Consider the following 16,870-nt stretch of genomic DNA (forward strand, 5'->3'; position numbering starts at 1 on the left):
AAGAAATAGACTTACAAGTCCAGGAAGCGCACAGAACCCCAAACAAAAGGAATCCAAAGAGTACCACACCAAGACACATCATAATTAAAATGCCAAGAGCAAAAGACAAAGAGACAATATTAAAAGCAGCAAGAGAAAAACAGTTAACTATCTACAAGGGAGCACCCATACAATTGTCAGCTGATTTCTCAACAGAAACTATGCAGGCCAGATGGGAGTGGCAAGAAATATTCAAAGTGATGAATCGCAAGAACCTACAACCAAGATTACTCTACCCAGCAAAGCTATCATTCAGAATTGAGGGGCAGATAAAGAGCTTCACAGATAAGAAAAAGCTAAAGGAGTTCATCAACACCAAACCAGTATTATATGAAATGCTGAAAGGTATTCTTTAAGAAGAGGAAGAAGAAGAAAAAGGTAAAGATAAAAATTATGAACAACAAATACATATCTATCAACAAGTGAATCTAAAAATCAAGTGAATAAAAAATCTGATGAACAGAATAAACTGGTGAATATAATAGAATCAGGGGCATAGAAAGGGAGTGGACTGACAATTCTCAGGGGGAAAGGGGTGTGGGGGGTGCGGGAAGAGACTGGACAAAGGTCGTACACCTATGGATGAGGACAGTGGGGAGGAGGTAAGGGCAGAGGGTGGGATGGGAACCGGGTGGAGGGGAGCTATGGGGGAAAAAAAGAGGAATAATTGTAATAATCTGAACAATAAAGATTTATTAAATTTAAAAATATATATATTTTTATTGATTTCAGAGAGTAGGGAGAGGGATAGAGAGATAGAAATGATGAGAGAGAATCATTGATTGGCTGCCTCCTGCACACCCCACACTGGGGATCGAGCCTTCAACCTGGGCATGTGCCCTGACCAGGAACTGAACTGTGACTTCCTGGTTCATAGATGGGCGCTCAACCATTGAGCCATGCCGGCCAGGCTTAATTTTGGTTTTGAACTTTATGTTTATTCTGTTTGGGGTTCATTGATCTTCAGTCCAAAGGCTTATATAAAACGTTAAAAAATATATAAAACGTAAAAAAAAAGAGAGAGAGAGAGAAAAGAAATGGCAAGGAGCCATCTCAGCTTCCAAGTCATCTGTACTATGTGTTCCGTGGTGGAAATGTTTCTCCCAAACTTCCTGCATCTAAGATTATGGAAATGGGTAGCAAAAATTATAGACTTTTAGTATAATAGTGAGGAGGCCACAGCTACCCCTACGTCTTGGCTATATATGATTTTTTAAAAAAATATTTTTATTAATTTCAGAGAAGAAGGAAGAGAGAGGGAGAGATTGAAACATCAATGATGAAAGAAACTCACTGGGAATCGAGCCCTCAACTCTGGCATGTGCCCTGACTGGGAATCAAACCATGATCTCTTGGTTCATAGGTCAACGCTCAACCTCTGAGCCACACCGGCTGGGCAGTTGTATATGAGTTTGACTCTGGTTTTGGATGAAAGAACACCCTGCATCCTGAAGGAAGGCACCTTCACCTTCCAGGGGTATCTTCTCGGCTCTGCTTTCCCTAAGCCTTCAGTTGCAATCCAGTCTTCTATCAAGCCAGCCGCTTCTAGGTCATGGGGCACATGGTAAGACCAGTAAATTTTTTGGGCATGAGCTCATTTGACAGTTTCCTTGGCTATAAAATGCATGCCTTGGTTGGAGGAGGTGTTGTGTGGCCTGCCGTGGTGATGTAGGTCCATGAATGGTGGTGCTGACAAAAGCAAAGTAGGCAGAAGTGAATGCATACCTGGAATGTGTCTATTCTTGCAAAGATAAAGCACAGCCCTTCCATGCTAGCAAGGCCAAGTCAAATCAATCTACAACCAGGTGAGAATGGTGCCCAACTGGGGACTCAGCATTGGGCTGTGAGTAGGAAGGACACTTAGCACTGGCCACAGCAGGTTAGCCCCAGAGAGGGGAAGACTATGCTACTGAGACAAAGCATAACTTTCATCCCTGCCACAATGGTTGACAGAACAAGCCCTGGAGTGCCTGGGGAAAGAGGCTGATCATGGTCAACAGAACTGCCATGGTGTCCACCTGATGACCATTCTTTCCCATTCTTTATTGTGGGTCTTTGTAGTTACCTTGCCTTTGGCTGTTAAACATCACCACCTGGCCCGGCTGGTGTGGCTCAGTGGTTGAGCATTGACCTATGAACCAGGAGGTCACGGTTTGATTCCTGGTCAGGGCACATGCCCAGATTGCAGGCTTGATCCCCTGTGTGGGGCATGCAGGAGGCAGCCGATTCATGATTCTCTCTCATCCTTGATGTTTCTATCTCTCTCTCCCTTCCTCTCTAAAATCAATAAAAATATATATTTTAAAAAACACACCCAAAAAATATCACCACCTGGCCTTTACATCACCAGGATACCATTATTCTCACTGAGATCAGAGAATCCAGTTCCAGTGATCCTCCTGGCACCCCCCGCCTCCCCGCCCATAGTATTACCAGCCTACAGAGGACAGCCATCTGAGCAAATCAAGAATGCTGATGTCGCTCACCAATGCACTTCGACATGCTTTGGTAAAGGTGTGTTTTCCTGACCCCCTTCAACTATGTGGCTAGAGGTGGCTAAACAGATTGCACAGAACAAATCCAATCCATCGCTCACATTTCTCTGAGATTTCAGATTCTTTCCTCTATAGCAGTGGTGGGCAAACTCATGAGTCAACAGAGCCAAATATCAACAGGACAACGGTTGAAATTTCCTTTGAGAGCCAAATTTTTTAAACTTAAACTTCTGCTAACGCCACTTCTTCAAAATAGACTCTCCCAGGCCGTGGTATTTTGTGGAAGAGCCACACTCAAGGGGCCCAAGAGCCGCAGTTTGCCGACCACGGCTCTATAGTATGCCAGGGAAATTCTGGCATTTCAAGTTTATTAACTACAGGCTACCATGAAGTTCAGGCTTTAATTAACCAAACCAGCAGACTATTAATGGCTCTCCCAGGTGCTCAAGCCAATACATTAAATCCCAAGTCCTGATGAGCATCCATGGCCATGAGTTTGGCCACGCTGAGCCTTACATTCCACCCTCCTGGGTCTATTTCCCACACATGTTCCAGGGGCTCCTGCCAAGGCCGGTTGTCAAGGCCTGTAACTCTTTCTGTCTGGGCATTCTCCTCTTAGCGTGGGCCTATGCAGACTGTGCTGGGATCTAACTCACGAAGGGCCTGGAGCCAAGGAGGGATGGAGGCAGGAAGGCTCTGGGGCTGATGTCCTGGGAGACAGGACACCTACAGAGGATGTTGTCTCCACAGACAAGACTATTTCAGGAGAATTTGGGGATTCAACCATGGAATCCATGTCTGCCCAAATGTCCCCATCCCATCTCAGTGTCCCACCCATTTCCCATCAATGCCCTTATCTTAGCCTAAGAGACTAGAGGGTTGAGCATTGAATTAGCACTGCAACTTGGCAACCCAATGACATCCTGGGGCTAGTCTTCAGCCTTATGTGCCCTCTCTGCCTATAGGGATGAGAGACGTCTTCAAGGTGCCATCAAGATGTCCTGATTGCTCACCCTTCATTCAGAGTTCTGTTAAAAACCCCAGCTGGTGTACTGCAACTGAATTCTAGTGCCAATCACCTAAAGTTAGCACAGACCCCACAAGTTACAGGGCCCGGTCCCCAACAAGACTGCTCTTGCTTCAGATGCCAGCTGCACGTTCAGAAGGGTTCCTAGGCCACAGGCACTTTTGAGTGATGGGGTAAAAATTTGGGATTCCCACAATCCCCTCTGGGTTCAATAATTCACTAGAATAACTCACGGAACTCAGGAAAGTGCCATTCTTATGAATAATTTTATGAGGGCATGAATCAGCAGGACCAGCCACAGGAAGAGGCGCATAGGGCAAGGTCTGGGAGGGTCCTGAATGCACAGCTTCTGTGGTCTCTCCTCATGGAATCCGGACATGTCATCTTCCTGACACCTCAATGTGTTCACCAATTAGGGAGTTCCACTGAGTTCTGTGTCCAGAGTTTTTACTGGGGCTTCCTGACACAGGCACAGTTGATTAAATAATTGGCTGGCAATTGAACTCAACCTCCAGGCTCTCTTCTCCCTAGACCTCACACAGCTCAAAACCCCAACCCTTTCATTACATGCTTGGTTTTTCTGGCATGGCCAGCCTTAATCCTGAAACTTCTTCAGGGACACCATGAATCACCTCATTGGTATAAACTATCAGGGCCCACCATGAATATCACTCCTAATACTTGAGAAATTCCAAGGACTTAGTCTCTCTCCCAGGAATGAGGGACGAAAGCCAGTCAAATTCTTTATTATCCTGCACTCAGTGTGGCCAGTTTCCACCAGCCTAGCTTCTCAAGTCCAGCTTTTTATGCTGACAAGTTTCAAACCATTTAGATGAAACAATCCTTAGCAATTTTACCACAATTTGTGCTCTCAGTAAATTAATGTCCCAGTAATTTCCCCTTCTTCCTTTTCTGTGGTTTTAGTTATTGGAGGTCAACCATAGTCTGAAAATATTAAATGGAAAATTCCAGAAATAAACAATTCACAAGTCGTTGGCTTTTTAAAAAATATGTTTTTATTGATTTCAGAGAGAGGAAGGGCGAGCGAGAGAGGGCGAGAATATCAACTATGAGAGAGAATCATTGATCTGCTGCCTCCTGCACGCCCCCTACTGGGGATTGAGCCCACAACCTGGGGAATGTGCCCTGACCAGGAATGGAACCCTGACCTCCTGGTTCATGAGTCGACACTCAACCACTGAGCCACACTGGCCAAGCAACAATTCATGTTTTAAAGCACCAGCCTTAACCTGTGATAAAATCTGGAGCTGTCTTGCGCCATCCTACCCAGGATACGAATCATCCCTTTGTCCAGTGTGTCCACATAATATGCTACCCGCCTGTTATTCACTTAGTAGCCATCTCAGTTATCAGATGTGTTATCAGATAGAGAGGCCACATTAACATAACTTTTACTACAGTATATTGTTGTAATTGTTCTATTTTATTAGTTATATTGCTAATCTCTTACTGAGACTAATTTATAAATTAAACTTTATCGTAGGTATGTGCATATATATGGGGTAAAACATAACAGATATAGGGTTCAGTCCTGTCCATGGTTTCAGGCATCCACCAGAGGTCTTGGAATGCAGATGGGGGGGGGGGCGCATGGGAACACTATCATCTAATATGCAGATCATACTCAAATTTTCCCAAAGGTAAAATGTCCTTTATAACTGATTTTCCCAAAGAACTTATACAGTGTACTTATGTGCATAGCCCATGGACATGGGCAGTAGGGTAGTGAAGACCTGGTTGGGGGGGTAGGGGCTGGAAAGAAGGGGGGAAAACGGGGAGGGGAAATATCTGTAATATTATCAACAATAAAAAATGTATTTAAAACATAATAACTGATTTCCCATCCAACTTGGATCCAATCCAGGATCACACTTTGCAGTTTTTATATCTCATTTAATCTGACACACTTCCTCAATCTTTTCTTTTTCTTCCTTTCTTTCTTAATATATATATTTTATTGATTTTTTACAGAGAGGAAGGGAGAGGGATAGAGAGTTAGAAACATCGATGAGAGAGAAACATCGATCAGCTGCCTCCTGCACACCCCCCACTGGGGATATGCCTGCAACCAAGGTACATGCCCTTGACCGGAATCGAACCTGGGACCCCTCAGTCCACAGGCCGACGCTCTATCCACTGAGCCAAACCAGTTAGGGCCTTTCTTTCTTTTTTATGACATTAAAAAAAGTTTTAAAAACAACACAAATTTGTTTTGTATGTGTGTGTGTGTGTGTGTTAATCCTCACCCGAGGATATTTTTCCATTGATTTTTAGAGAGAGAACAGACAGGGAAAGACAGAGAGAAACGTTGATGTGAGACAAACACATCGATTGGTTGCCTCCTGCATAAGCCCTGACCAGGGTCTGGGAGGAGCCTGCAACTGAGGTACGTGCCTGTGCCCTTGACCAGAATCGAACCCGGGACCCTTTGGTCTGCAGGCCGACGCTCTATCCACTGAGCCGAATTGGCTAGAGCAGAACAACACAAATTTGTAATCTCACAATATGGAGGTCAGAAGTCTGAAATGGGTTTCACTGGGCTAAAATCAAGTTGTGGCAGGGCTGCATTCCTTATTTCCTTGTCTTTTGCAGCTTCCAGGAGCCTCTTTTATTCCCTGGTTTGTGGCTCCTTCCTCCGTCTTCAAAGCCGGCAGCATATACCTTCAATCTGCCTGACTCAGTTTCCATCATCGCATCTCCTTCTCTGACTCAAACACTTCCTCCTTCTTCTAGGGACCGTTGTGATGCTTGGTATTTGGCCCACCCACAGGATCCAGAATGATCTCCCATGAGATTAACATTTAGAAAGTGTCCAGGCAGTCCTTTTGCAGGATGACTCTCCCTTTGGTTTGTCTGTTCATTTCCTCAAAATGAGGTTCAGAGTGAACATTTTTGGCAGGAGTACGACAGAAGAGATGTAGTATTCCTACATCCGTAGTGTCCTCAGAGCATCGCATCAGGAGACACATGGTGCTAGGGTGTCCTGTTAATGTAATGAGCTTCGATTCCATTATTAAGGTGGTGTTGCCAGATCAGGCTGGCTTCCGATAAACTTAGAAACCTGAGAACCATTGGCCTGGCTTTCCAAGCAGCCAGAGGGACTGTAGCATATCTGGCCTGGCTTCTTCTTTTCTCACCCGCTTTGGGAACACCAGGGAGTCTTGATGGAAGGGAGTGGCCAGGCTCCGCAGTGCTGTCACTTATTCCCAGTTCTCTGGAGGCTCCTGGAGACAGCTCCACGGGTACTTTCCTTCCGGTGCTGTGGAGTCCAGGACGTTGACGAGCTCCGCCTTGTGACTATGTAGATGTCCTGGTACTGGTACGTGGGGCACTGCTGCACGTGCATGAAAGGAGGTACATGCGCATGAAATGTGGGTCTTCTGGCCTGCATCAGCCTGTCCACATGCACGTTCAGTTACTGCAAGCCTTCCGGTTTTCCCTAAAGCCTTCCACTGTGGAGGCTCTGGGTGGGTTGTGTATGTGTGTGTCAAGCGTTTCTGAGCAGAGCTGGTCATGGTTCTCAAGTGCTCCCCCTGTCTGGGCCGGCTTGGTATGGTCTGTGGCCCCTGCGAGGTGGTTGCACCCATACTTCCCGGAAATGTTTGCCTCCCACACGCCGGTCCACTGCGCTCTCGGACATGGACTCGCCAGGCAGTCCGAGCTGGTCAGGCCGATCTCCCACGCCCGCGGAGTCAGCCCCGGCCTCGGTGACCCTGGCGCAGCTCCTGCAGCTGGTGCAGCAGGGCCAGGAGCTCCCGGGCCTGGAAAAGCGCCAGATCGCGGCGACCCATGGCGAACCCACGGAGTCCCAGCTACCGCGGAGGCCCAAGCCCTGGGAGGCCACCGGCTCGGCCGAGGCCCCTGCGCCACAGCCCTAGACCCGGGCCACAGGCACGCGGACCCTTGGGTAGGGAAGGAGGGAACACCTGGAGGAGCCCGGCTCGGCGGACCAAGGACTACGTCTTCCTAAGGGGCCCGAGTGGGTTCCCGAGGCTCGAGATCCGTTGCAGCTGTGAGATCGGGAGGGCGACTGCCCCGCATAAACTCGGACTGAAAACTGGGTACTGACCAGTTACTCGTCTTTTGTGCTTTCGCCCTGACCTGTCTCAACTGGACTTAAGCGTCCTGGGAGCACATGGGGTTGTTTTGTGTCCGTATTTCTGTACCACGTACTCACTAAAAATTTAAAAAGCCCTTAAATGTAATGGAAACAAATCTCAAAGTATTTGCTATGCATCAATGTGTTTTCATTTTTAAAATGCAACTTAGGACACACTGAGAACTTAGAAATGTTGATAACGTCTGTTTATACACTGCTTCAGCTTATTCTGATGGTTGTGGAAGTGAATTTAGGATTCAAGTGGCATTTTGATTTTGGACAGCCACTCTCCAGTTAATAAAAGGTGTGATGGTCAAATCTGGCCTCAGAATGACTTAAATACATTAAGCAAGTGAAAGCTCAAAGCATTGAAGAACAATCAAAACCCAGAACCCTTGGCTCTAACTCCCTGCACCTTCTCTTCCCGATTTTCCCAGAAATAAAGACAGTTCCACTTGTTTGGGGAATGGTAGACCACGGTACAGTATACAGACATGCATAATTTTTATGACCTTATTTACTAAAGGCCCGGTACACACAGGGTGAGATCCCTCAGCCTGGCCAGAGATCCAGGCCTATGGGGGGCAGCTCCTGCTTAGAGCGCCTGCCCCCTGGTGGTCAGTACATGTCATAGCAACTGGTCAACCAGTAGTTCTGGTCACTTAGGCTTTTATATATACTAGTATAGATACACAATTCTAAATTAAAAACTTATCTTGTTTAATCCTTTTAACAACCATGTGAGGCAGACAGGCTAGACTACATTAGCCACATTTTACAGGCCAGAGTGAAAATTTTATTCCCGTATTTAGTGTAAGACAGATCTGGCATACAAACTCTGGGCTTCCACAATGCTCTTTTCCCATGACTTTTGATACATCACTGTAATCTGATTTCACAATGCTTTCCAGTGCAAGAGTAACATCTATTCCTGGCAGGTTAACTCCTGAGCCAACCAACCTAATTAATTACCTCATAACCTGGCACACTTTGAGGTATTGTTACACTAACTCAATATCCCAGTTATGTTTGAGGGCCCAATGAGCCAAAACTGCAGCAAAGCTGATCTTAAGGGAACAGGCGACACTGGCTAAACGTATTTTCAAGTCTTAACCTGGCCCTGGCACACCTTCACCAACTGCTTAGACGACAGGTGAGGCAACTGAATGAGAGGCTCACTTACATAGGCAGGATCAGACCCTTTTCAAGTGTAACATCCCAGGAGCACTAGTGTCCTGTTGGTCTATTACAGCATTACAAACAGGATAGAGAGCAATACTTCCGGAGGGGCCTGCAGCCTAGAATATGCAAGAAAAGGGTATAACTAAGCTTGCCCAGGGCCTAAAAGACCAAATAGTGCCCATTTCATCTATGCCAAACCAAGCAAATGGTTCATTTTTTCCTGATTTTGGGTTCTTAAAGCAGAGGACTGATCATCAGGGAAACCAGAAAATTGATTGAAAAGCCCAGCAGAAATAAATGGGGGACAATACCCCAAGTTAAAGATGGTATAGGGACTCACTCTCTACCACTGTGTTCCTAACAGGAAACACCCATTAGCTTGAAGGGAAAAGGTGATTTGTAAGCTTTGGTCTTCCACAGGACAGGGAACCAGATTAGCAAGGCCAGGCCTGGTCAACCAATCCTGATAGTGCAGGACTTTCTCCTGTAAGGTGCATGGGTCTCTGAGAAGAGTCTATGAACACCCTAAACCCTCGAGCAAAAATTGGAGTGTATGCATGTTTTTCTGGGGAAATGGTCCTTCCCTTCTCACAAATCCAAGAATAGGTTAAAATCCTGAGCTAGGATAAGGAAGCCACCAGATAAATTTAGAGCCAGCCAAGCCTGAGAGCTTTCAAAGCTGTCACTGAAAAGCTGGAACACAGACACACAACAGAGACAATTAAGCCCCGTTTTTGTGCTCTTCTAAATGTATTTCAAGTTCTTTCCAAAACAAGGCATTAGGAATTCCAAGTTCAGGTATGCTCTGGGCTGGGCCCACTGCCGTCTTGTGTTCATGGTTGGGTACAAAAGATGTGACGAAGGACATCTCCTATCTGTGACGCAGGCCCCTCTCCTCCATGGCATGAGTCCTTGGCAGCAGTGGCCAATTTGGGAAACACACTGGATTTTCCTTTGGAAGTAGGACTCATCAACCATGTTTTCCCTGACCCTTCCCCTCCGGTTTCTGAAGCTATAGCAGAAAATAATCTTCTTTGAAGATACTGGATAATTCCAAAAAACAAAAACACATGCTTCCAATGCAGTGTGCTTTCAGGTATTCTGGAGGAAGGAAAACACAATTTTGTTAATACAAATGAACTGTGGCCTGGCACCTGAGAGTACTGTAACCACAATAAAGAGCACGTTCAGAGTTAAGATTCCTTCAACAAAATGGATTGTTCCGATCTTCAGATCCTTTCTATTTAGTTTTTAGTATTACTCTCTCCCCACTTTCAGCTAAATAACCACACGAATAGAGATTTTTTTCACTGCTCAACATTTCCTAGCCTGTAACTCTTGGAATACACAGTCCCATGTCCTAACCAGGCATTCACCCTTCCAAGCATGTCTCCATCCACTAGACTTGGTAAATACCAGCCTCCTCGCATCCCCCAATGCCAAAGTTCCTCTCAAATACTGGTAAATGCAAAAAGAATTTTTAAATGGCAAAGCTTAGCCCAGAAAGTCAGTCAAAGGGCAGTTTGCAGCCCCGCCTCACCTGGGTTTAGTTCAGCTGCCGGATGAGCTGGTTGATGCGTTCACCTCGATAACCAGGGGAGCCCACCTCCTTGAGGAAGCCCACTCTATTCTTGGGAGCGTGACGGGCCACTGAGAGATGGAAAGGGCACAGGAACCCTGAGATCACCTGGAAATTCTTCCCCGGGAAGGCAATTTCATGTATGAGGTCTTCCAAGCAAATGACACCAAACTTCCCTAAGAAACACAAGGGCAGTTTCCTTTATTCGACATTTCCCCAGCATATACTGAGAGGCTCTCATACACCAGAACTGGGCACTCGGGCGGGTTCTTGGAACCTCAAGAAGAATATAATCTGGATCCCACACAGGACCACCAAAGAGCCTTGCTTTTTGCCAAAACTTATCCCTAAGATGCAATACTCACCCAGATGCTCCTCAATTACTGTGTTGTCTGTCAAAGGGATGATTTTATTCTTGACCTTGGCTTGCCCACGTTTCAAGATGAGCTCCCGGACAGACTTCAGATTTGGAAATCTAAGCGAGGCAGAATAAAGTACAGCCTTAGCTGTCCCCTGGCACACTGCGTTCCACTGCCACTCAGTCCTGCAGCCTGGCTGAGGAGAGATTCTCCCAGCTACCCCTTCCCCTCACCACGAAGCGTCCTGCAATCACACCGCAGCTGGGATGCGAGGGCATACCCAGTGAAGAAGGGGGTAAAAAACCAGAGCGGCCTGACTATCCAATTAGAAATTACAATTTATGAACATAAATGTTACCAGGCAAAAGTTTATTTCCCAGACAAAAATAAAATAATTCCTGGCTTATAGTCTAGGACAGTGGTCGGCAAACTCATTAATCAACAGAGCCAAATATCAACAGTACAACGATTGAAATTTCTTTTGAGAGCCAAATTTTTTAAACTTAAACTTCTTCTAACACTTCTTCAAAATAGACTCGCCCAGGCCGAAAACCCGACTTCTGCGCATGGGCCGCGAAGTTTCAATCGCACTGTACGTGCGCACCCGCACGTGGTATTTTGTGGAAGAGCCACACTCAAGGGGCCAAAGAGCCGCATGTGGCTCGAAAGCCGTGGTTTGCCAACCACTGGTCTAGGATTTTGGCCTTAGGTGACCCTCTACTCAAGATGGTGCAAGAGTTTGATTCAAGCCTTCGCTGGGTTTTAATGTGTGAAGGAATATTACTCTTACACAAGCACTGCTCCTAGTTCTGCTTCAAGACTCCAATAATTAGTTTCTGTTCTACCCACTGTACTCAGCTGTGGCCTAGAGCAGTGGTCGGCAAACTCATTAGTCAACAGAGCCAAATATCAACAGTACAACAATTGAAATTTCTTTTGAGAGCCAAATTTTTTAAACTTAAACTTCTTCTAACGCTACTTCTTCAAAATAGACTCACCCAGGCCGTGGTATTTTGTGGAAGAGCCACACTCAAGGGGCCAAAGAGCCGCATGTGGCTCGCGAGCCGCAGTTTGCCAACCAGGGCCTAGAGGAGTAAGCCCTGCCATGGTACTATCCACGCACATTACCAGCAGCATGGGTATCCCCTGCTCTACCTGCCCCATATTCCAAGGTTCTTATGGCTGGCCACTGATTTCTGGTGACTGTGGTCACAGCAAAATGTTCTTTCAACACAGCAACGGGAGCCTTGGAGAACAGTACCCTGTGCATCCTAATGTTCTCAACATGATCAAATACAACCTAATGTGAATCCACACACACAAAAGCCTTACTCACCCCCAGGTCACATAGGGTTCCACTATACGCAGCGTTTTTATGGTCTGGGGGGTCACTCTGACAAAGACACCACTGAAAATCTTCTTCAGGCGAAGCCTTGCAATGGTTTTCTGTACCATTACGCTCACCCCACTGATCCTGAAATGAAGAGCAGAGAAAGTCAGGCTCTATTTCATTTATGTCAGCCCAGCCAGCACCTATGAAATGTCCGCCACTACTGGACATACTGAGAGCAAGACACAGACTGCGCCCTACAGAGTTCAGTAGAATAGGAGGCCATTATGGAAAGGGATCATTTCCACACAATGTGCAGCAATGCCTGAGGGACTATGGGAACAGAGGTGGTCCCAGAATTTGTGGTGTGTGTGGGGAGGTGTAGTCCTATGTATATCAAGCTAAGGAAGCTGGACTTGCTTCTGTGGGCAGTAAAAGCAATGGAAAATATTAAGTAAAGAAGACAGGATCAGATTTCTTTTTGGGTACAGAGGATAGATCTGAGAATGTGACACCAGAAGCAGGGAAAGTTAGAAAACTAAAGTGATAGCCCAGGAAATAGACTATTGACAGTGTAGGAGGGCTGGTAAGCAAGGCTCATAAATACTTAAAATATACAGGTTTCTGGTTTGGGTGATTGGGCAGGGGAAACAGGAAGAGGCAGAGTTGTATGTGCAAGCAGGAACGAGTAAGGAAAAATGCCTGGCCAGTGTGGCTCAGTGGTTGAACATCGACCTATGAACCAGGTGACATGCCCAGGTTGCAGGCTTGATCCTCAGTGTGCAGTGCAGGAGGTAACCAGCCAATGATTCACTCTCATCATTAATGTCTCTCTCTCTCTCTCCCCCGCTCCCTTCCTCTCTGAAATCAATTAAAAAACAAAAAACAATTTTTATGTCACTCTCCCTAGCACTGATTATGCTCCATCCTATGACCTTGGTTGTTCCTAGAAAGATGCTCTGATTCCCCCACTTCAGGGCTTTCTGCAGCTCCCGTGGAAAGCCTTTCCCTAACACTGGTGAACTCCTGACATGTTTGCAGGCCTCAGCTTCAAGCTCCTGCTTCAGAAGAGTGTCTTCAACCTGAATACACAATGCCTCCCCACCCCCCCCACCAATCCAGAACTTAACCCTCACAGCACATAGTGTATTTTCACGTCTATCTGCCTAAGATCAGTTTCCTTAACCTCAAAGACAAAACCTATGCTGTGCTCAACCCTGAATTCCTGGCACAACTTACCTTAGTGGCTTCAGGCCTATTATTACCTCACCTCCCTAGAAAGGGGTCTAAAGCCGAACCACTAGTTTGCCCCCAGCCTCGCATAATTTAGCAAGTGACCTACCTTTGGATGCGTACAACAAAGGCCAAGGAATGTTCATCTGGCATTTCCAAACCATGAGGTTTCACGTCTAGTCGTCTGAGGCGCACCTTGTCACGTTGCTGCCGCCACGCATCGTGTAGGAACCACTCCAGTCGCTTGAACCTGATATCTTTTCCTTTCCTCTGCTACAGAGAGGCAGACCATCATCACCACTTTGTCTCTAGTCACCTTTACTTCCACGACAGTAATGAATTAATCACTATCTATAGAGCTTATTTCCCCTTAAGTTCTGCAAAGGGAGCAAACTCATTCATGCTTATGCAAAGAAAAAAATGAGATACCCAAGTAAAGATGGAGTTGAGAAAACCTGGGAACTGCTGAGAAAAGTCCTTGATAAGCTCACTTACGTGCTGTTAGCCAATGTTTACCTAGAGGTGTTTTTTGGAATCTAACATTTAAGCATCATAGAGTACAAAACAAGCACGAGTTTTGTTCCCTGCCTCCAAAATATATACTTACCTCAAAACATTGAGCAAATAGCACATTTAAAAAAAGATGTTGATTTTTTTCCCCAGTGACACGTCTCTCAAATCACTTGGTATGAACACAGATGGTACAAGCTTCCATCCCACGTTTTCCTGAACAAACTACTCCAGTATTTTGCCCACAGTAAGTGTTTGATAAATATTTGCTAAGTGAAGACATGAACCACATATCTGGTATAATCAAACTGATGGGGGGGGGGGTACCAAATCCAGTTCAACCCATGCCGGATAAAAATCAACAAATGTAAATTCTAATTCCATCCTCCTGGGTCCCCACAATTACCTCCTTCTTTTCCAAAAGTGCCCGCTTTGCCTGGGTGGCTTTGAGAGCCTGATAAGCCTTCCTCTTTTTCAGGAGATTTTCTGGAACCAAAGGGATCTTTTTTCTTTGCCTGATACAGAAAACTGAGGTCAGCGACAATATCTGGGAAACACATCTTCAATGGACTTCCAAACCATTTCCTAGGCTTCGGAACACATTACTGTCTTCAAATTCCTAAGAACCGAGACTCCCCTGAAACCTGTGGCTTCTGACTCCAGTCCTCAAAGTGGACCAGTACCATTCCCCCGCTTGGAAGCCTTAACAAGTCATGAACCCTTTCGCCCTGGCCCGTGTCGTTAAGCTGGTTGAACGTCAACCCGGGCACCAGTCAGGGCACATGCCCAGATTGAGGTGCCTACCCGAGGCAACCGATGGATGTTTCTCTCTATCTAAAATAAATAAAAACATACAAAAAAATCATGAACCCATTAGCCACTGTTCCTCCTAATGTCAACGTAGCTTTTACTGACAGCCTTTTATAGACACTAGCAGCGAGAACATCCTTGTAAAACCCTGGGGTTGGGGCGGGTGCAGACCCATTCGCAGCGGGAATCCTAAGTCAGGCTCGGTGAACTGAACTCCTGCCCCGCGGCCTGGAAGTCAATCCTCGCCCCTCCATGTAACCCGAACTTGACGGCCCCCTCTGCCTGCCGGCCCGCCCGAGCCCTACGATCCCCACTCTACACCCCCATCCTCTGTAATCTGGAGCCTTTTCCATTCTCTTCCTTCAGTCCACAAGTATTCTTATTTCCCGCCAACCCGTGGATGGCACCGGATGTTCTAAGACCCACTCCAGGTTTCAGTCCCAAATACTCACTCTTCCTCCGCCATCTTTCCCAAGCTGCAGCCCCAGCGCATGCGCAGTCCTACCACGTGGGAAAGTGAGGTACCGCTCTATGTTTACTTGACCATAGAGACGTCTCCTATCCTCGCGACCCGGATAGCAAGCCTCCCGTTAGCAGCAGCCACCGCTGAGGTCATGCTAGCCCCGATTCCTGCCAGAAGTTGCACAAGGCTTTCTTTACACTGCTCCCAAGGGTTTTAGAGCCCTGTGATATTCAAAATCCTTTTCATTCAAGCTATATTCTCATATGCCGGTGGCTGGGCTATTAACAATGAAACGCTTCCCACAAAGTATCGACGACTTCCGGTGGGGGGTGGGCGCCGCTCCGCCGGCTTCCGCTGGGCTGTGCGACAGTGAAGACAGGCAGTTTCGGGACCGCCTTTTCGCTCCCTACGGAGAGAGCGCGAGCGCGGCTGCGGCTTAGGCTTTCACGGGTGGCGGAGGTCTTGTGGACGACGTAGGGTGGGAAAATGCAGCTCAGATTCCGTCTGCCCAGCTCCAGCAGTGGGCCCTTGATCTATGTCTTAGTTTCCATTACCCACAAAACGAGTATAATAATGGACCCTACCATGGGAAGTGCCTAGCACAAACACTGACAGCAAGCCATCAACGCTGGTAGTTCCCAGTGCCGGACCGGAAACCAGGAATTCCTCCTCGTCCTCTCAGAACATTCCCTCTTGCCATCTGGAATACGCTTCCTTCTCTCCTGGTCTTAATAAATAATGGGACGGAACTCAAGTCCTGTCTTTTCAGAGCATCGCGTCTCAAGCATTTCTAGTAATGTGCACAGAAGCCACCTGAGGATCTTGTGAAAATGCAGATACTTATTCGGGAGGGGGTGGGGGAGTCAGGTTGGTGCGGCATTTTTAACATTTCAAAGGGATGCTTCAGGTCTAGGGAATACATTTTAACTAGCAAGGCTCTACAGTAGTCTCTTCCCTTTCTCAGAATTCCTTCACCCATTTCTTCCCCATGACACTAGGAGGGCAGGGGCCATGCCTGCCTTGCTCATCCCTGATCCTAGAGGTCTAGCACAGGTTTCTCTTTCTTTTTTTCCATTTCAGCACGGGTTTCTTCATCTCGGCACTATTGCCATTTGGGGCCCCAGATAATTATTTGTTATGGGGGGGCTGTCTTGTGCGCTGTAAAGGTGTTTAGCAGCATCCCAAACTTTCACCCACTATAAGCCAGTAGCATCCCCACGCCAGTTGTGGCAAAAAAAAAAAAGTCTCCAGGCATTGCCAAGTACCCTAAGGACAGAGCAATGGGGTTATTTGACGGTCAGCCCTCCTAGGGACCACCACGGACTTTATCCTGTACCATCTGGCTTACTGTTTCCCTGATTAGACCGGGTGCTCAGAAGGCAGGGAACTTGTCTCAGACGTCTCTGGTCTTCTACAGCACCTGTCACCACGGTGGACACCTGCAGGGGCTTGCTGACCAAGTTCAAGGCATCATATTGGTATGTGTTATGTAACCAGTCCAACCAGAAAGAAGGTGCTGTGCCCAGAGCTCGCTCCCTGATGAAGAGATATCAAAGGACAGTGCAGTCGTCAGGGTCACAGACTGTGGCGGGAGGCTCCTTCTCACTCATCGCCTCCCCATGTGCCTTCCTTTGTGAGGAGCCAAACGCAGAAGCATCACCAAAGTGTAGCACATCCATTAGATACTGAACAAAGAACAAAAACCAGTCCATATGTTGTAACT

General features: G+C 46.8%; 1 protein-coding gene across 2 annotated transcripts; it reads right to left on the reverse strand.

Annotated features, from left to right (window-relative positions):
• Positions 1–8,170: 8,170 nt before the first annotated feature.
• Positions 8,171–15,962, reverse strand: RPL7L1 (ribosomal protein L7 like 1). Of its 2 annotated transcripts, none has more exons than XM_080663527.1 (7): positions 15,137–15,962; positions 14,281–14,389; positions 13,474–13,637; positions 12,138–12,275; positions 10,808–10,917; positions 10,404–10,618; positions 8,171–9,964 (listed from the first exon to the last, which is right to left on the reverse strand). In XM_080663527.1, exons 1-6 carry the CDS (start codon positions 15,175–15,177, stop codon positions 10,410–10,412), a joined length of 771 nt encoding a protein of 256 aa, XP_080519653.1. In that variant the 5' UTR covers positions 15,178–15,962; the 3' UTR covers positions 8,171–9,964; positions 10,404–10,409. The 2 variants fall into 2 exon arrangements, with proteins under 2 accessions (XP_080519653.1, XP_080519654.1); XM_080663528.1 differs by having other exon boundaries at positions 8,380–9,964; positions 10,404–10,513; positions 15,137–15,468.
• Between the last annotated feature and the right edge of the window lie 908 nt (positions 15,963–16,870).

Source organism: Plecotus auritus (assembly GCF_963455305.1).
Source record: "Plecotus auritus genome assembly, chromosome: 4".
Classification (NCBI taxonomy): Eukaryota; Metazoa; Chordata; class Mammalia; order Chiroptera; family Vespertilionidae; genus Plecotus; species Plecotus auritus.